Genomic DNA, 21,074 nt, shown 5'->3' on the forward strand with positions numbered 1-21,074 from the left:
ATCAGCAGCAGAGGCTCAGTTGAAAATGCAGAAATCACTGGTCTTCTGTGTCGCTCGCGCTGGGAGTTGGAGACTGGAGCTGTTCCTATTCGGCCATCTTGCTCCGCCCCCCTCCCTCCCATATACTTTAAATCATCTCTAGATTACTTACACTACTCAATACAATGTAAATGCTACATATATAGTGTTATACTGTTTTGTTCAGGGAATAGTTACAAGAAAAAATGTCTGTGTGTGTTCAGTACAGACACAACCATCCTTTATTTTTTCCAAATATTTACAATCCACGGTTGGTTGAATCCACAGATGCAGAACCCATGGATGAAGAGGGTCAATGGTATATAAATTACAGGGCATTACGATGTGCAGTTTCCACCATCACTCTTTTTTACAAAAATTTCTGCCTTTTGTTATCAGCACCTGTGGTCTAAGAATAAGCAGTGTTTAAGAGAGCTTTAACTCAAAGTTTACACTTTTCATTTTTCTATTATGTATATAGATTATAATACATGTCGTCTGGGCTGGCCGTGGTGTCTCATGCCTGTAATCCCAGCACTTTGGGAGGCTGAGGTGGGAGGATTGCTTGAGTCCAGGAGTTTGAGACCAGCCTGGGCAACATAGTGAGACCTTGTCTCTATTTAAAAAATAAAAAATAAATATCTTCCCCCAAAATACATATAATCTGTTTTAAATAAACTTCTTTTTTTTGAAACAACGTCTCTGTCACTCAGGCTGGAGTGCAGTGGCGTGATCTAGGCTTACTGCAACCTCTGCCTCCCAGGTTCAAGCCATCTTCCCACCTCAGCCTTCTGAGTAGCTGGAATGACAACTGGCTAATTTTTGTATTTTTTGTAGAGATGGGGGTCTCCCTATGTTGCCCAGGTTGGTCTCACAACTTCTGGACTTCAAGCGATCACCCACCTCAGCCTCCCAAAGTGTTGAGACTATAGGCGTGAGCCACTGCACCCGGCTTAATGAACTTCTAATACACTATTCTATTTAAAAATGTGTTTCATTCGTTGTCTGACTCTCTCTTCACTAAGATGTAAGTTTCCTGAGGGCAGGGGTTTTGGTTTGTTTTGCTCACAGATGTATCACCACAGACTACACAGTACCTGGCCCCAAGTAGGTGCTCAATACATATTGAATGTGAAGTGAATAAACTTCCAGCAGACTATCCTCACTGTGCTTTAATACATTTAAAATGACCCATTGACTTTCCCTGTGCTTCCATTCTTTGTCTTTTCCCCTTGACCTCATGTGATATGCTCAGGGACGCCAACTAGTGTCAGTATTAACTTAAGAAAAGTGGAATGTAGCCGGGCACAGTGGCTCATACCTGTAATCCCAGCACCTTGGGAGACTGAGATGGGCAGATCACTTGAGGTCAGGAGTTCAAGACCAGCCTGGTCAACATAGTGAAACCCCATCTCTACTAAAAATTAGCCAGATATGATGGAGCACACCTGTAGTCCCAGTTACTTGGGAGGCTGAGGCAGGAGAATCACTTGAACCCAGGAGGTGGAGGATGCAATGAGCAGAGATCACACCACTGCACTCCAGCCTGGGCAACAGAGCAAGACTCTGTCTCAAAAAAAAAAAAAAAAAAAAAAAAGAGGGGAGTGTAGAAATGAATTCCCCCAAAGAAGCACTGATGCATGCCACGTTGAAACTTAAAGGATTACTTTTATCCGGTCTTTGGGATTATCTGCACCATGACTCCCCTCCCCTTACATGAAGGATCAAGGTGACCACATAAACATTTAGACTCCCTGCGTGAGATGGGAGAACATAAGCCCCTGATGAGTTTGTATAATACTCATGGCCACAGTTACACAATGTGGCAGGCATATCCCTTCCTTTCCAAAAGAAGGAAAGAGACAAATGTATGATACCTGATATTACACATGTTTTCATTCTTCACAATCATTGAAGTAATAAATAACACTACATTTTAGAGACAAGGAATTTATCTGTTGACAGGAATATGTATTGCTGGGCACGGTGGCTCATGTCTGTAATCCTAACACTTTGGGAAGCCAAGGCAGGAGGATCTCTTGAGCCCAGGAGTTCAAGACCAGTCTGAGCAACACAGCAGGACCCCTCTCTACAAAGCATAGAAAGATTACCTGGGCTTGGGGGTGCGTGCCTGTAGTCCTATGTACTCAGGAGGCTGAAGCAGGAGGATTGCCTGAGCCTAAGAGTTCAAGGCTACAGTGAGCTGTGTTCATACCACTGCACTCCAGCCTCAGCAACAGAGCAAGGTCCTGTATCTTAAAATAATAATAATAATAAAGAATAAATAATATAGAAAGAGAAGAGAGTTGAGATTTCAAAACAGTCTTTCTGACTCCAAACTCCATTTTTATCCTACGCCACTTTTTCATAAAAGTTCAGAACAGATTGTTTGATGTTTTTCTTATTGTTCATTATTACTTTTTAAAAGCTTGATTCTGACATTTGATGTACATTTCCTGACAAACTACATATCATTTTCCTCCCTCCCTTCTGTCTTTCCTTCCTTTTATTCTTCCATTTATAATGCAACAGATGATAGTTTTTCATGGTGTCCTGTAGGTAGTGTATTTTATTTTAAAATACCAGATAAAATTATCAGCAGCCACTTGTGGAAAGCTTCACCGGAAAATATTACTTCAACTATACTTATGTGTTTTTTAAAATGCTAGTTTTGCTGATCTCCACTTAGAACAACAGAAACACAGATGGCTACAGTTACTGGATTTGCTGCCAGTTTTTATGCCCCCTTTCTCATATACATTTATGGTGACCAAGTTTACTTTCAAAAACATATGCTAAGAATAGTAACAGATTTTTCAGATTTGAAGTTGTCTAGGAAAAAAGTATGCTTCATGTTAAGAAAGAGTCTGTAAGATCAACAAAGCAGATTCATCTAGAAAACCCATTCTCTGAGCAGGCCATTTTCATCTCTAACCAATAAACACCAGATTCCTTAGCTTGGCAGTCAAGAACCTTGACCATATCTGGTCTCAGATGATTCTTCATGCTTTTTTTTTCTAGTTCCAAGATGCTGTACTCTATTTTCCAGCAAAATGGGACAGTTAATTTTACCTCGTAGCCATGCTTTCCTCTGTTTTGCTTGTCGTCGTTTATTTTGCCTGGGGAGATTTCCTCTTACTTCTTCCTAGCTCAGATGCCACCTCCTTGAGAAAGTGTTCCTGGATTAGATGTGCTTTCACACCTCTAGACCTCACTGGTCTTTATTTGTCCCTTCTTTAGGACACATATACAACATCTTTTACTTTAATTATTTCTGCCCCAATTCAAAGAACAATTAGAAGACTATTAATAAAAAATGAATGTGTCAGAACAGTTGAAAGAAGTTGCTTAACAATAATTCCTTCTAATGATATAATGAGACAGTATTGCAGACAGGTGGCCTGCAATTTTTTTTTTTTTAAAGTTGCCTACCGTAGTGTTTGAAGAAAAACAATTCAATTGGAATGCCTGCTGATTGGCACACACACTCTACCCCACCAGTCTCCCTGTTCCCCATTACCTTCTACTGGTACATCATATATTTACATTCCCTGACTGACTCTGGGTGGCACTTGAGTTTACAAGCTCCATATAGAGGTTACATCAATCATTTGATATATCAGGTGCAAGTCATGACTCTGTCACTTTCTAGCTAGCTGTCTCAGGTTAAGAGCAAGACTTCTAATGATACCTTTGAATGGCCCTTTCTTTTTGAGGTGGCCTTATGCAAATAAATAGGTGCAGCTGACCCTTGAACAATGTGAGGGTTAGGGGTGCCAATCACCTGCACAGTCCAAAATCCACCTGTAACCTTTGACTCCCAAAAAGCTTAACCAACAGTCTTCTGTTGACCTCACCAATAACACCGTTGACTAACACATGTTTTGTATGTTATATGCACTATATCCGGTATTCTCACAATAAAGTAAGCTGGACAAAAGAAAATGTTATTAAGAAAAATCATAAGGAAGAGAACATATTTCATTATTCATTAAGTAGAAATAGATCATCATAAAGGTCTTTACCCTCATTGTCTTCACACTGAGTAGGCTGAGGAGGAGGAGGAAGAGGAGGGGATGGTCTTGCAGTCTCAGAGGTGGCAGCCGCAGAAGAAAATCTGAGAACAAGCGGATCCATGCAACTCAATCCTGTATTGTTCAAGACTCAACTGTATATTTTTGCATATGGGCTCAAATACATACACACACATGGCCGTGGGTCAAAGATTCATAGAATAAATTAGACAGCAAGAATATTTATCATTGAATTGAAATGGCTCACTGCAAAACTGCCTTCAACTTATCTCCAGGCCTTAGAAACAGAAGTGACCCTTTGCTGCTGTGAATCAATAGCCTGGACTAGATTGGGGTTGGGTTGGCCAAGGTACATAGTCATTGCCATAGTCCAGTATTCCTGCCCAAGCAGTCACCATTAGTAGTCACATTGTTCAGACAGGGCCTCTCGGCTCTTCCCACCACTGCGTGCTGGATTGTCTGCCACCAGTAGATGAGAGTTGGCAAAAGGGATAAATCAGGATGAAACATTTGGGCATTTTGCAGTTTAGAGAAACTTTGGGGGTGCTGCTTTAGTAAAAAATGGAAGACTTGCATTTATTAAAGGTTAGTAAGAAGTGAAATCATGTATGTAAAAGTACATTATAAATTAGAAAATGCAGTAAAGGCAGAAACTATTTATTTATTGGTTGTTCTGCACTTTACCTAAGTGGTTTTTGATCATTTCACAATGTATAAGCGTTGGGTTTTACCTCCATTTTATGGATGTGGAAATAGGGCTTGGATGTTAGCTAACTTGCCCAAATCTTACAGTTAACAGAAAGTGGTACTCCCGAGATTCCTACCCAGGTTTGTCTGACCTCAGGCCTGTGCTCTTTGTATGAGTTTGTGCTGACTCCTAGATGATGTGCTAGGCACAAAAATTAGATATTACACCAATTTCCACTATAGTTAACATTCTATCTAAATATAAAGTGGGACCACGGTCTTAGATGAATGTGGCTGTTGAGAGTAGCAATAATCCAGGATGGCTACTCTGATCTGTGTTGATAAGGAAAATGGAGAACCAGGCACCCGTGTGGCTGCTAAGGATGGACTGAAGCTGGGGTCTGGACCTTCAATCAAAGCCTTAGATGGGATATCTCAAGTTTAACACCACGTTTTGGCAAAACGTTCACTGCTCCATCAGCCTTACCTAAAGCTTCCAGAAAGGCTTTGGGAACTGTCAAGAGAGCTACAGAAAAGTCAGTGAAGACCAACGGACCCAGCAAACAAAAACAGCCAAGCTTTTCTGTCAGAAAGATGACCGAGAAGACTGTTAAAAAAAAAAGCTATTCCTGCCTCAAATGACGCGTATCCAGAAATAGAAAAATTCTTTCCCTTCAATCCTCTAGATTTTGAGAGTTTTGACCTGCCTGAAGAGCGCCAGATTGCACACCTCCCCTTGAGTGGAGTGCCTCTCATGATCCTTGATGAGGAGGGAGAGCTTGAAAAGCTGTTTCAGCTGGGCCCCCCTTCACCTGTGAAGATGCCCTCTCCACCATGGGAATGCAATCTGTTGCAATCTCCTTCTAGCATTCTGTTGACCCTGGATGTTGAATTGCCAGTTGTTTGCTATGACATAGATATTTAAATTTCTTAGTGCTTTAGAGTTTGTGTGTATTTGTATTAATAAAGCATTCTTTGTTTAACAACATAATAAATACAGAAATATAAAGTGGGTCATATTCCTCTTTATGTGCAAGCTGTCCCTTGTTTCTATATTTCTTCAATAGTACGGCCCCTACTCTTCGAGGATATGTCAACATGATTTACTTCTGTAGAGAAACAGGAGACAGGAAATAGCAAAGGATAAAGGAGAAAAGGCCAGGGTCAGGCCAAGAACTTCCTATATCTTTTCTTCCCAGCCTAGTGTGAACCAGATGAAAGCCTTAAAGAGATCCTAGCAGCAAAGGGAGATAATTAAAAGAATGAGAATTTTGTGGAATGCTAAAAAAAAATAGGGAACATATTTGCAGCTAGGACTAACATTGATTATCTTAAAATGTCTGTATGGCTAAATAATATTCATGAAATCCCATGTCTTATGCTTCTAATGTCTTATAACTTAAAGCACTTTTATGTCCATGCCTTGAATTCTGTACAAAGCTTTGATAGAGTCACAGATGTCCGGTGTCAATCCAGATTGCCTGAAAGGCTTCAGGGGTTCCTCTGTGGTTCCTGAATTCCAGGACTTAGTGAGTTTCCTAGACCAAGAGCTGCTATTCATTATACATGTTAGTGGTTTTGCTCTTTCTACTGAAAGTGGGTGGTGGTTATGTCTCTGAACATGTTATTCCACAAAAAGCCAACTGGATGTGGCTATTTAAGAACCATCAAGGGCATGACAGGCCAAAGGTTCCAAATCCCTCCTCAATCAAAGGATGCTGTCAGAACTGACCTCCAGAAAAGATGCAAAGTCTCACTCCTAGGCTGTCATACTGGTCCTTAGAGAAGAGTTACAATTTTGTGATCTGCCCCAATCCATTTTGTTTTTTGCTTCCATGCTATTTTAAAACTGGAGAAGGTTTAAGTTTAAAAATTCAAGACAAATCATAAAACATTTGAGAAGTCACTTGTACATTGCCTGTCTTCCCCACTAAATTGTGGGCCCCATGAGGGCAGGGACCATCTCTGTTTTGTTCACTATGGAGTCCAAGTACTTCCCCTTATCTTGGAGCTGATTCTATGGTGAGCTGCTCCAAGTAATCTTTGTCTTGGGCCAGCAGTCATGCAGGTCAAGGATAAGTTTCCATTAGGTGTGGGCATTAAGTTCCTACCCAGCCATTGTCCTCTTCACCAGAAGAACTAAATTCCATCTGTAAAGGAAGACATCACATTCTGTAAATGGTAGGGCCTCATTCTCCTGTAAGATTCATATTTCTGCATTTTGGACTCAAGAACCATAGGTGTATCCCATGGCAAGACAGGAAGTATTACTGGAGTCAGACTCCCTGGGTCTTAACCTTGTTTCCTCTATTTAATGGCTATGCAACCTTGGGCAAGCTGGTAACATCTAAAATTTTACTCTTAAAGCTATTGATAGAGACACTAAACATGTTTAAATTTCTAAATGTTTACTGCCATAGTAAGGATCTAAATGACATCAGAGTAGAAATTCGATAAATATTTGTTGGAGGGATGAGTGAATAATTAACCTCTCAGACTTCAGTTTCATCACCTGTAAATAAAGAGGTGTAGCTATATGATATCTTTTCAGTTCTAATATCCTGTGGACTTAGTTATGTTAGTAGTTACGATATTTTTTATTCTTAGTAATTTTTTCAGGATTACTATGAGGATAATAAGAAGTCAAATTCTAAACTGAAATAAGTCAAGGGAATTGAATAAAAACTTGGATAAAAAAAGAAAGTGTTTTAAAAATCACCCTAAGTCCAATGATCAGATGGCCCTTGCTTTAAGGTGTGTCTGTGGTCAGCCCAGGGAAATAGTCCACAGCTTCTCTGAAGCTCTTTAACATCTTCATTATAGTCAGTTTAAGTATTTCCTTGGCAATAAACATCAACTCTTTTTCAGATGTTTCTTTGCATATGATGGCCTTGGCATGAGACATGAAACCATTAAGAAAACACAAGCCAGGTCCTCTGCTACAGTCCATAAAAATCATTTAGTTGAAGCTATGCATATTTATTTATTAGCTTACACTCATTTTTAAACTGACTCACAAAAAGTACAGTAATAGGCCATTCTTGCATTGCTGTAAAGAAATACCTGAGACTGGGTCATTTATAAAGAAAAGAAGTTTAATGGGCTCACAGTTCTGCAGGCTGTACAAGCATGGCACTGGCATCTGCTGGCTTCAGGGGAGACCTCACAACACTTTCAGTCGTGGCGAAGGCCAAGGGGGAGCCGGCATCTCACATGGCAGAGCAGGAGCAAGAAAGGGTTGAGGTTGCGGGGGGAGGTCCAGGCAGGCAGATCACCTGAGGTCAGGAGTTTGAAACCAGCCTGGCCAACATGGTAAAAACCCGTCTCTACTAAAAATACAAAAATTAGCCAGGCATGGTGGCATATACTTGTAATCCCAGCTACTCACTGAGGAGGCTGAGGCAGAAGAATTGCTTCAGCCTGGGAGGTGAAGGTTGCAGTGAGCCAAGATCATGCTATTGCACTCCAGCCTGGGTGACAGAGTGAGATTCCGTGTCAAAAAAATACCCATCTATGTACTTACGTACAAAATATCTGAAACTGCTAAGACTGAGTAGTAATTACATGGATATCTCTCATATTATGCTATTTAAATGTTTTAAAAATATTTAATAATTTTTAAGATCCCAAGAAAAAAGAATACCATAATAAAAAACATCCAATATCAGACTCTACTCCCTTATAGATTAGGAATAATATCTCTGCTCTTTTTCCCCCTAATGGCTCATTTGTACTTGGCATTTGATGCCTGCTTAAAACACCAGGGTGACTATAGGGTCCCTGATGTTGGTTAGGGGCCCTCTCTGTAAGCTTTCATAGCACTCTCTCTTTTCCTTCTCACTGCATTTATCACCCAGTTGTGCCATTTCCTGTTTACTGGCCGTATGGGCCTGCTGGACCATAAGACGTTCCTCTAGGGGCAGGTGGCTTGCTTACGGTAGCATCTCTGAGGACTGGAATGCAATAGATGGAGTGGCTGAATGAATTACTGCAATGATGACTGCAATGGCTTAAGTTCGGTGCTCTGCGCACAGATGGGCCAGGGTTGGATATGTGAAATTACCACTTGATGAAATTAGTTAAAGCAGCATTTGTTGGCACAGAGAGGCTGTGTGCCCCTTTCTTGGAGTCCCCTAGGCTTCAGTGCATACACCACAGTCTCACAGTTGGAAAGGAGGGTCAGGACGCTGTGTTTCATGTAAAGTGATTCTAAACCTTGTGCTAGATCCACTGACACATCCAGCTCAAGACTCGGGATCTAACTGGACACTCAGGTTCTCATGAGGCTATGGCCGGGGCCAGGCCCCCTGCCACTGAATTTCCTAGGCACTGGGAGGTCAGGGTTTTCCTGTCCACTAGCCTGACCAGTTTTTCACAGAGAGGACCAATGTGCCTGCCTTCCCCGGATCGGGCAGCTCAGCTCCTGCTTTGTCCTGGGTTCAGATGGAGTTTGGCTTGCTGGCCCCAGCATAGCCTGAATGGGGACAAGGGGCAGCTTACTGCAGGTCTCACTTTCTTGTTAGCCCCCGGCCTGGCTGTACCCTTGAGAAGGGCCCTGCTGCCTCAGACCCAACAAGAATTTGCTTCCTTTCTCTCTTCCTTCCTTCCTACCGCATTCATTGATTTGTTCTTTAGAATCTGCGGCCATTTCATGGCTATTTGTATCTCATCTAGCTAGCATCAGCTCTGTTCCCAGCCTCATGAAAAAGGCCAAGTTCCTTCCCTGACAGAGCCCGCTGTTGGCAGGAAGCTGCCAGAGCATAGTGGCTGTCTAGAGAACCTCTCTGGGCCGTGCCAGCTCCCTGAAATCTTAGAGCATGAAGCCCTGTGTTTGTAGCAGTTAGGACTTGCTTGGAGGGATGCTGACAGGTGGTCTATGCAGACACTGCTCCACCGTGCCTAGGTGAGGCCTTTGCTGAATTATTTTACTTTCCTGAACCTCAGTTTCCTCATCTGCAAGACAGAATAAGTAATACCTTGCAGCAGGGTTTCAAGGTAATTAGCGGCTGTGAAGTAAAGTGGTTAAGTTGGCAGAGGGCCTGGGTCTGATTCTGGTTTTCTCCTTTCCCAGCTGAGTGCTTCAGTTTCCCCATCCAAAAATAGGTATTCATATTCTCGACCTCATGCACTGTAAATGCTTAGAACAATGCCTGGTGCATGATGGATGCTGCCTGAAGGTTTGCTGGTTTTAGCAGTGCCTGGCAGATAGGAAGCACTCAATACACACTATGGTCTACTACTGTTAGGATTACTCTTACCATCTAGGGTTGTGAGCTAGATAATATATGAAAACATCTGGCATGCAATAAGTACTCAGTGGATATTGTTTTCATCCTTCCTGACCCTTGATCTTGGAGCAGGGGTACCTTGAAGTGGAGGGAGGTGATCCCTGCACTGAGTTGGCATTCTTCTTTATGCTCGTCTTGTCCCTGAGAACAAGAACTCTAGATATCTGGAAAAGTTCCAGGAGCATCGGGGCCCTTGTGATATTATGACCTCCAGGTTGGTGAGCAGATATGTTTAGTTCTACCCTGATCCTGAGCTAAGGCTGCCAGGCACAAACCTGTTATTTATTTATGCATTTTATTTATTTACCTGAGATGGTGTCTCATTCTGTCACCCAGGCTGGAGTGCAGTGGCATGATTTCAGCTCACTACAACCTCCACCTCCCAGATTCAAGAGATTCTCCTGCCTCAGCCTCCCGTGTAGCTGGGATTACAGGCGCCACCATGCCCAGCTAATTTTTGTATTTTTAGTAGAGATGGGGTTTCACCATGTTGGCCAGGTTGGTCTTGAACTCCTGATCTCAGGTGATTCACCTACTTCATCCTCTGAAAGTGCTGGGATTACAGTTGTGAGCCACCACCCCTGGCCGTGGGCATTTAATTTAGTGTATATTTCACAACATGCCTGAGGGAAGCTTAGAAGGGACCTTGGAGACCGTGGGCCTAATACCCACAATTTACAAGGTGGAAACAGGTTCAGAGAATGTGACATGAACTGTCTGATGTCACATAGCTGGTTGCCAGCAGGTAGAAGCTAGCAGCAAGCACCTGGACAGCCTGGGCTGCCTCATACAGAGAAAGACTCCACAAGTCCATGTACAAATTGATTGACCCACTATAGATGACTCCTGACCCTCATCTGAAAGCTGAATTTATCTTCACCTCGCCCAGAGCAAAACTTCTGTCGTGTTTGAAAAATTCCAGGTGAGAAGAGCAATGACTCAGACGTCACTACTTAGAAGCGTTTAAAAAACTGAATGGGATCCCGACACAAATGGAACAGAGAAGCTAAGCTCTTTCCCTCTTACATTTTCTCAGCCCTTACATCTCCTATCAAGATCAATAGACATTTTCAGTTATGTACCTTCTTTAGCTGTGCACAGAGACTAAGATGCAGATGGTGGCTTATTTTATAATCTGTGAGTTCCTTTGCTAAGTATAGAGACATCTTTTATCTTTTTTTAATTATTATTATACTTTAAGTTCTAGGGTACATGTATACAACGTGCAGGTTTGATACATAGGTATACATGTGCCATGTTGGTTTGCTGAACCTATCAACTCATCATTTACATTAGGTATTTCTCCTAATGCTATCCCTCCCCCACCCCCCACCACCCCAGTGTGTTATGTTCCCCACCCTGGAGACACCTTTTATCTTAAAGGTTTTCAGAGGGGCATTTGCCTAGGAACACGGCACTTGGGTCTTATATTCTGGAAAATGAGCTTGCTCAGTGCACCTGAAAATTACAGAGTTTTACCAGGAACACTCTTCTTGTTGAGATGCAAGTACATGTGGCTTGGTGGACTTTTTGTAGGATTCTTAAGCTACAACAAAGGAGACAAATTCAAATTGTTTCGTGCATTTCTGCAGAGGTTTGTGGCACCATTTATTTCCAGGTGCTTGCTGTGCAATTCTGATCCAAAGTTCAGTGCTGAAGCACATAAATTTAGGCTTTGAAAAGAGTGAGGACATTCACAAAGACCTTCATTTGTGTTTAAAACTTGGCAATTTTAAAGGAATCTTATTAAGATAAAAAAGAGGGCCGAGGCAGGTGGATCACGAGGTCAGGAGATTGAGACCATCCTGGCTAACACGGTGAAACCCCGTCTCTACTAAAAATACAAAAAATTAGCCCGGCGTGGTGGCAGGCGCCTGTAGTCCCAGCTACTCGGGGAGGCTGAGGCAGGAGAATGGCGTGAACCAGGGAGGCGGAGCTTGCAGTGAGCCGAGATCGTGCCAGTGCACTCCAGCCTGGGTGACACAGTGAGATTCCGTCTCAAAAAAAAAGAAAAAGAAAAGAAAAAACAGAGGGCCGGGCACGGTGGCTCACATCTGTAATCTCTGCACTTTGGGAGACCGAGGCGGGTGGATCACCTGAGGTCAGAAGTTCAAGACCAGCCTGGGCAACATGATGAAACCCCGTCTCTACTAAAAATACAAAAAATAGCTGGGTGTGGTGGCATGTGACTGTAATTCCAGTTACCTGGGAGGCTGAGGCAGGAGAACAGCTTGAGCCTGGGAGGCAGAGGTTGCAGTGAGTCAAGATCACGCCATTGCACTCCAGCCTGGATGACAGAGCAAGGCTCTGTCTCAGAAAAAAAAAAAAAGATAAAAAAGAGAAATTATTTTAGAAGTGGGTAATTATCCTAAACAAAGGTAAACTAAACCACCTTATAAAAAAAAACAGAAAATTTTGATTTACTGTAGAAGAAGTAGAAAGAGGAAGTTTGGGTCAGATTTTTATTAACGAATAGATTTGATTAGGAAATAGGAGTTGATTCTTTTCAGTCTTATTTTGAAGGAGAAATAGAACTTTCAGTTTAGAAAAAAAAAGTTATTTCTTGATAAAATTAGTGCTCGTCGAGTGATGCTTCTAATGTTTCCACTATAAATTATAGCAAAATGTCTGAGTTTAAAGCTAAGAGTCTATGTTGAGTTACAGGACAGGGTGTGGGTGTCAAAATCTTTTGACTCTAAATGTTTACAGTGTTTTCTTTTATGAGCTCATGACTGCTGGGTTTTTCCATGAATTTGAAAGGAGTGTACAGTGTTTTGAAAAGACGATTATTTGCTTAAACTTTATAGACTGAACTAAAAATAGAAAAACACTGATTCTATTTTTGGAATGTCTTACAAGCTAAAAAGTAAACATGATTGCTGTATGTATTGAACAACATACTGAGAACAGATGTTTAAATAGCAAAACATAATAATTTAGCTGTTTTTGAAATATCACAGCATTTTAATGAATTGATTGTTAATGAAGAGATAGACCTATGTCATAAGTAAATTTCTATTTCAGCAAGAGTGTTACATACAAGCAGAAAAAAAGGCATCCCCAAGCTTGTGTGAACTTTATTCTCAAGGGACTTTGTTACTATCTTGTCTCCTCTAGGGTTGCAAGTTCGGGGGTTCCCTTTTACCTTGCAGTCTTCTTAGTATTTCTGGTGCGACTGCAGCCAGCTTTTAATTTTGCAAGGCTTTTGGATACATTTAATGAAGGTGGCTGGGGTCACTAAAACTGTTCTCATGAAGTCTGCTTGCTGTTGTTCTGGCTAACAAGAAACTATGATGTAACGCACAAAATCAAAACATAAAGTTGGAGACCTTGATTTAAATGTCAACATGGATACATCAAGGTAGAATGTTCTTGAGGTACCCACCTCAATTTATAAGGTACTCCTCAATAAGTCCTCATCTAATTTGTCCTTCTACTCCTTTACACTTTCTTTCCTTCATGAACCAATTTATTGAGCACTGTTTGCTCTGATGATGATCTTCAAATACTCCGTCTTGCCACCTGAAGATTCATCTTGAATTTGGCATGATTTAAAACGTGAGTGTGGGTGTGTCCTCGAGAGAAAGTGAGCAATGTAGACAAGTAAGGAGGGATTGGAGGTGCGGGGCTGGGAGAGCAAGTGTGAGTTCCATGCGTGAGTGAGCAGGACCCATGCCTAGGGACGAATTTCCAAACTGTTGAAAGTGTGGCAGGCTAGTGATGCTTGTGTGTACCAAGTGTCTGCCCAGCTAGTATGATAGGAATTTACCAAAGACACATGGACGATTTGTGGCTTGGCTTATGGAGTTAAAGTAACAAATGGAGCACAGTTTTGCTGTTAGACACTGCAACTCATAAAAAGGGAGAGGAACATATCGAGACACATGCTGTGGGCCCACCATGCTGGAGTGAATTTTGGCTCACACACAATCTCTTCTCTGATCTTAACTGTGTGTCCTGTCCTATTTTGTATATCTATAAACCCAGCTCTGAGCTTGAGGCCTCCAGCCCATCATTTCTGTTTTACTTCTACATTTAAAACATATAATTCCCACTATTATTACAATACCAATCATTGTTGCTACTACTAATACTATTACTACCACCACTACATTTACAGCCAAAATTTGCAGTGCATCTACCATAGGCCAGTGCTTTATCTGTTTTTTTTTTTTTTCTTTTTTTTTTTGAGACGGAGTTTCGCTCTTGTCACCCAGGCTGGAGTGCAATGGCACAATCTTGGCTCGCTGCAACCTCCACCTCCTGGGTTCAAGTGATTTTCCTGCCTCAGCCTCCAGAGTAGCTGGGATTACAGGCATCCACCACCACCATGCCTGGCTAATTTTTGTATTTTTAATGGAGACGGGGTTTCACCACATTGACCAGGTTGGCCTTGAACTCCTGACCTCAGGTGATCCACTGCCTCAGCCTCCCAAAGTCCTGGGATTACAAGCATGGGTCACCAAAACTAGCCCTTTTACGTGTGGGTTCCCTTATTACAAGAGCTCAGCGACTTAACTTACCTAAAGTCTTTCAATCATCATCACATAGGGGGATTTACCAAAATTAAGATATAATTTACATTCTGTAACATTTTGGTATTTAGCAAATCCACAAATTTTGGTATTTAGTATATTAGTGTAACCATCATCACCATCTAATTCCAAAACATTGTCATCACTGCAAAAAGAAACCTTGCACCCATTAGCAGTCTCTCCCTATTTTCTCTTCTCTCCAGCCCCTGGCAACTACTAGTCTATTTTCTGTCTCTATGGATTTGCCTATTCTGGATATTTCATATAAATGGAATCATACAGTATGCGTCTTTTGAAACCGGCTTATTTCAATTGGCATAGTGTTTTCAAGGTCCACCAATGCTGTGGCATGTGTCAGTACTTCATTACTTTTTAATAGTCAAATAATATTCCATTGTATGGATATACCACATCTTGTTGATCCATTCATCAGTTGAGGGGCATCTGGGTTGCTTCCACTCTTGTGAGTTGTGCTGCTGTGCACATTCATGGACACATTTTTACATGGGCATATATGTTTTCAATTTATGCAGAGGGATTTTTAGTGTTAGATTTTCAGGATTTGGTATTATCCTTGGCAAATACTGGTTTCTTTGGAAACGAACTTTTCTGTTTGTAAGAGATGACTGCGTATCATCAAACTAACACTAACGTTCCCTCTCTACTATGAAGCTCTGATTTCTGTCCTATCTTCTCCTATGCAAGGCCTGATTTCGAGAGAATACTAATCCTCTAAGCCTTTCTCCATGCGGATCCTTCTTCCTCTCTACCATCTGTAAAAGGCTCGAAACCAGCCAGGAAGCTGGGTTTTCCTTTGCAGCCTGAAGTTATTTTCCTTTCTCTGGAAACTCATCAAAGCTTCACCTGGGCTTTGAGGGAAAATAACTTCAGGGTTTTGTCACTCTTTTCCCTGCCTGAGCTTCCCTGCTACCCTCTATGCCCCTTGAGGGCAGGATTCTGGTCTGACTCAGTTTTTCTATTTCCTGCAAGGAATTCTGTGGCTTTCCACAATAGCTGGTAATGAATATTCATATTTGTGAAGTGAATACATTCCTGATCCATTGCCAAGTTGTTCTGATTCACTTGAAACCCAGTTGAATTTCCTTGTAGAGTTGATATTACAATGGCTCTACTTTTAAACAGGTCTGAGGGTGGGGAGGATCAAGCTAGCAGAGTGAGGTCATTCTTTTGCATATGTCCCTACCTCACTGGCCCCCACACTGGAGGGCAGCGTGCCTGGCATCACCTCCTAAACTCACAGGAGGTTTTGCTGCCCTTGCTTCTTGTTCCTCCTAAACAGAAGAAATTGGCAGAAGAGCTGGGGCAGGAGTGTCAGGCTTAGTAGGGAAGCAACTGTTCCAGTTCCCAGACTGGCCTCCGTGTCTTTCAAGTCCTCCATTAATATCTCAGGAGTGCTGAGATGGTGAGACATTAAAGCATCCTTTTAAAGTTACTTAGAAAGACAACTATTTGGGATTTCTGTAGGGATACTGTATTAGTCCATTCTTATGCTGCTAATAAAGACATACCCGAAACTGGGTAATTAAAAAGGAAAGTTGTTTGACTCACAGTTCCACATGGCTAGGGAGGCCTCAAAATCATGGCGGAAGGCAAGAAGGAGCAAGTCACATCTTACACGGCAACAGACAGAAGAATTGAGAGCCAAATAAAAGGGGTTTCCCCTTATAAAACCATCAGATCTCATGAGACTCATTCACTAGCATGAGAACAGGATGAGGGAAATCACCCCCATGATTCAGTTATCTCCCACCGTGTCCCTCCCACAACTTGTGGGAATTATGGGAGCTACAGTTCAAGATGAGATTTGGGTGGTGACACAGCAAAACCATATCAGGTACTATCATGTTTACATCTCTGCAGTCCTATTTGGATAGCCTATTGCTTTCCACAAAGCAACTATATATATATATATATTTTTTAAAGTAAAGGGGCCGGGTGCCGTGGCTCACCCTTGTAATCCCAGCACTTTGGGAGGCCGAGTTGGGCAGATCACAAGGTTGGGAGATTGAGACCATCCTGGCTAACACGGTGAAGTCCCATCTCTACTAAAAAAAAAAAAAAAAAAAAAAAAAAAAAGCTGGGTGTGGTGGAGGGTGCCCGTAGTCCCAGCTACTCGGGAGGCTGACGCAGGAGAGTGGCGTGAACCCGGGAGGTGGAGCTTGCAGTGAATAGAGCGAGATGACGCCACTGCACTCCAGCCTGGGCAAAAGTGCGAGACTCCGTCTCAAAAAATAAAATAAAATAAAATAAAAGGATCTAAAACTGTAATAGTGGTTCCCGATCTTGGCTGATAATCAGAATCACTTGTTAGAATATATTTCTAAGCTTCAAGTAAACCCAGAGTCAACATTATGGGTCAACACCAATAATGACCTCTCGGGCTGAGTTCAGTGGGCTGACACATTTGACTCGGCCAGCTGGAGTGTTTTAGCAATTGAGAATGCATTCTCCAAGATGCCGTAGTTCCTTCCTTCTTTATCCTCTGACACCTTGCCCTCTTCACACATTTATATGACCTGCCTGCCCTTTGAGGTCTCTGAGAATTTGACCTTTGCTCCAAAACAGTCCAATCATCTGCTCTCTACTTTCCCTCTCGCTCCGCCACCGTCCCTTTACAGTTACAGGTGACTCTGATAGACAATCAGGGCTGGAAACTATCAGTGTCTTTGAGCAATGACTATTCTGTCTGCAGAGGTTCTCAATTCTGACTGCATGAGAGAACCACTTTGGAGATGTTAAAAATTACTGATGCCTGGCTGGGCGTGGTGGCTTATGCCTGCCATTTCAGCACTTTGGGAGGCTGAGGTGGGCAGATCACCTGAGGTCGGGAGTTTGAGACCAGCCTGACCAACATGTAGAAGCCCTGTCTCTACTAAAGATACAAAATTAGCCAGGTGTGGTGGTGCATGCCTGTAATCTCAACTACTCAGGAGACTGAGGCAGGAGAATCACTTGAACCCAGGAGGCGGAGGTTGCTGTTAGCCGAGATCGTGCCATTGCACTCCAGCCTGGGCAAGAAAAGTGAAACTCCGTCTTAAAAAAAAAAAAAAAAATACTGATGCCCGGTATACATACAATCCTTTCATGGTAGCATACACAGTTCCTTGAGGGAAGGATATATTTTTCAGATGGGTGGGAGAGTGGTATTTTACAGAAAATTGTGTATTTGAGTATAGGATTAGATTTTCTGTTAAGTTTGCCTTTGATGGAATTCCAGATTATAACAGGGAATATCTTTGTGCAGTGTGACTGGCAAGCTACATGCTGGTAGTGAATTAAAATAAGAGCTGTCATGTATATTTCTTAAAATATTTGGTGTTAGAGCACCACACATTACTATCAAATCTACCCAATTCAAAGACTCCTACTTTCCCATGAGATGAGTGATTCTGCCTACTCCTGGATTAGGAAGGAAAACTTGGATCAGAGAAAGACCTCTGTGTACCTAAAAGATAACACAAACCTTAGACAAATTCTAACCCAGACTGCAGGAGTCTCTACCCTGGATGGGTATGTACAGCGAATTGGATCCAGGTTTAAACAATGAAGCCTTCATGTCCTTATTTCACCTGCCTGCATACGTTCCCGCTGTAACTGTTACATTCAGGATTTGGCCTGTTTTTTGCAAGAAATGCAGTTTTTATTCCCCTAAACCTAATGCAATTTCCATTTTTTTGGCATCCCTATTTTTTGTGGCAGAAAATTTATCTTTGTCATAGGTACTTCAGATTTCCTTAGTCAATTCCGGGTTCTCCCCATCCTTTCCCCAGAGTTGCTTCTAAATTCCGGGCATTTTTGGAGAGTTTCGTGTAGGAGTTGGAGTGACGGAGTATGATGACATTTGTCCTGGGTTCAGCTTGTCTAGTCTGGTCCTCAGCTGACCATCCGCTTACATCAAAACTATGTTGTTGCCTGATAACTCTCTAGGTCGCTCTCTAGTGGAACTGGTTCATACCAGTCCAAGAACACAGGACAATTTTGGCTGCTTTCTCCAGGGCCTATTGGTCAGTACCTTTTAATCATTAATGTTTTAAGACCAATGTTAATGAATCTCATCTACTAGTGCTTCTCAAACTTTAATGAGTATACCAGTCACCTGGAAGTTTGGTAAAATGAAGGTTTTGATGCAGTAGGTCTAGATTAGGGCAGGGCCTGAGAGTCTGCATTTCTAACAAACAGCTAGTTGCTGCTGAGGCTACTGGTCTGTGGACCACACGTTGAATAGTAAGGTCGTAGAGTCCAGAAGTATTCTCGCTGTAATGGAAGTGTCAGCCTCCATCTCTTCTAAGTGTTTGGGAAAGTGATGTGCTAACAGGGAAAGATTTGGCTAAATGGCTGCAAATGCACTCCTTTTTCCACCTTCATTAAGCAGGGAATATCACTGCTGAAAAGAATGAGAGAATAGCACTTCCCTAGGATGCTTCTAAGGCCCTTTGCAAGGGTGGCCTCTGTTGGAATGATGTTACTTTTTTTTGAGACAAGGTCTTGCTCTGTCACCCAGGCTGGACTGCAGTGGCTGAATATCAACTCACTACAGCCTTGAACTCCAGGGCTCAAATGATTTTCCCACCTCAGCCTCCCGAGTAGCTAGGACTACAGGCATGTGTCACTATGTCCAGCTAATTTATTTTTATTTTTCCTTTTTGTAGACATGGGGTCTCACCATGTTGCCCAGGCTGGTCTTGAACTCCTGAGCTCAAACGATCCTCCTACCTTGGCATCCCAAAGTGCTGGGATTACAGGCATGAGCCACTGTGCATGGCCTGATATTTCTCTTGACTTTCTCCATGGCTTATTTTTTTTTTCTTTTTTGAGACAGAGTCTCACTCTGTCCCCCAGGCTGGAGTGCAGTGGTATGATCTCAGCTCACTGCAACCTAGGCCTCACAGGTTCAAGTGATTCTTCTATCTCAGCCTCCCGAGTAGCTGGGATTACAGGCGTGTGCCATCACACCCGGTTAATTTTTGGTATTTTCAGTAGAGACGAGGTTTCGCCATGTTGGCCAGGCTGGTCTTGAACTCCGGACCTCAGATGATCCACCTGCCTCAGTCTCCCAAAGTGCTGGGATTACAGACGTGAGCCACTATGCCCAGCCTCTCTATGCCTTTATGGTTTTATCTATTCCTATGCATGAGATAAAACCACAAGCGTGGAAAAAAGAGAAAACCCTATCATCCCCCATGATCCTCTCCTTTTGATATTCATGCCCTTATATTATCTCCTCCCCTTAACTGTGGACTAGACTTATGTCTTTGGTTTTCACAAACAGTAATAGAGCAAAAGTGTTGGGATGTCATACCTTAATTTATATAAAAAAAACTCTTTTTGGATTTGTGCGATCCCTCGGATCACTTGTGCTGGGGGATACAAACTGCCATTTTCTGATTTAGCACTATGGAAAAAAACAGCAAGAAACGGGGGCCCTGAGTCCAGCTGCCTGCGAGGAACTAAATACTGGCAACACCTATGTGAATGAGTGTGGAAGTGGATCCTTCAGTTCCAGGCCAGTCTTGAGATGACTGCAGCCTCAGTTAACAGCTTGGCTGAAATTCTGGGGAGACTTTCAGCCAGAGCCATCCAGCTAAGATGCTCCTGGATTTCTGACCCACAGAAGTTGTTTGTGGTTTTAAGCTTCTCAGTTTTGGGGTAATTTTTTATACAGCAATAGGTAGCTAATACCCTCACTAAACTCACATGCCGGATGGTTAGGGAACAACATTAAAATGTCCCTATGGTCCTTCATGAAGATAATGCACAATTAGTAAAAGGAAAAGAGAAGCAGAATTCTTGGGCTGGGTTGGCCATTTGGCCTGAGGAACTCAGTGAGTGGTTCCACCTGACACATACATTACACATCAGCGATTAGACCTTTGGACTTTTTTTTTTTTTTCCAACGTGGAACTCAGCAGTGGCTGGGATTGAAACTCAGCTTTACCTTTGTAGCCATAAACTGACCACCACGTCTCACCATCTTGCCTTGGGAGAGAAGAAAACTATGGTGAAATCAACATTTCTCAAGTTGCAAAAGCCTCCCGGCAGGCAGGAGCTAAATGCTTCTTTTCCTCTGCCCCATTTTTGGTCTCAATCGCCGAGTTTTCTGACTCCGAGAAAACCACCTTTGATTATATAAAGGTATTAGGGGCTGGGGAACACTGGTCCTTTTGTTACCAGCAATCTAAAGCGCTTAGGAAGAAACGCCCTGGGGGTGGGGATCACCCCTGGAAAGTTGGGCGGGCTTTGTGTTAGCTCCAACTCTGGGGCTTTTGTCGAACTTCGGAGAGGGAGGAATTCTTAGATTTCTGAAAGTTGTGCGAAACGGACCCCAGAGGCATGGAAAGGCGCGTCCCCAGCCTCCAGGGTTTCCTGAGCAGCCCTGGGCATCTCTGAGGGGGGCGACCCCAGCATTTCCCAACTTCCCGCCAGCAGCGGAGCGAGGGGGTGGGCGGGGTCGGCCGCGCGCCCTCCCCTCCTGTCCCCTCCTCCCCCCGCCC

At 42.7% G+C, this 21,074-nt stretch overlaps 2 protein-coding genes across 4 annotated transcripts in view; both read left to right on the top strand.

Moving 5' to 3' along the window:
• Positions 1–21,074, top strand: part of TBC1D1 (TBC1 (tre-2/USP6, BUB2, cdc16) domain family, member 1) — a 247,014-nt gene that overhangs the window by 57,996 nt on the left and 167,944 nt on the right. The gene's annotated exons all lie outside the window — the stretch shown is intronic.
• PTTG2 (pituitary tumor-transforming 2) lies at positions 5,016–5,738 on the top strand. Its single transcript, XM_011983525.1, is given in 3 exon segments — positions 5,016–5,179; positions 5,182–5,353; positions 5,355–5,738. Coding segments are annotated over 3 exon segments (603 nt in total). The 5' UTR covers positions 5,016–5,058; the 3' UTR covers positions 5,665–5,738.

This window comes from Mandrillus leucophaeus, unplaced genomic scaffold (assembly GCF_000951045.1).
Source record: "Mandrillus leucophaeus isolate KB7577 unplaced genomic scaffold, Mleu.le_1.0 Scaffold251, whole genome shotgun sequence".
Classification (NCBI taxonomy): domain Eukaryota; kingdom Metazoa; phylum Chordata; class Mammalia; order Primates; family Cercopithecidae; genus Mandrillus; species Mandrillus leucophaeus.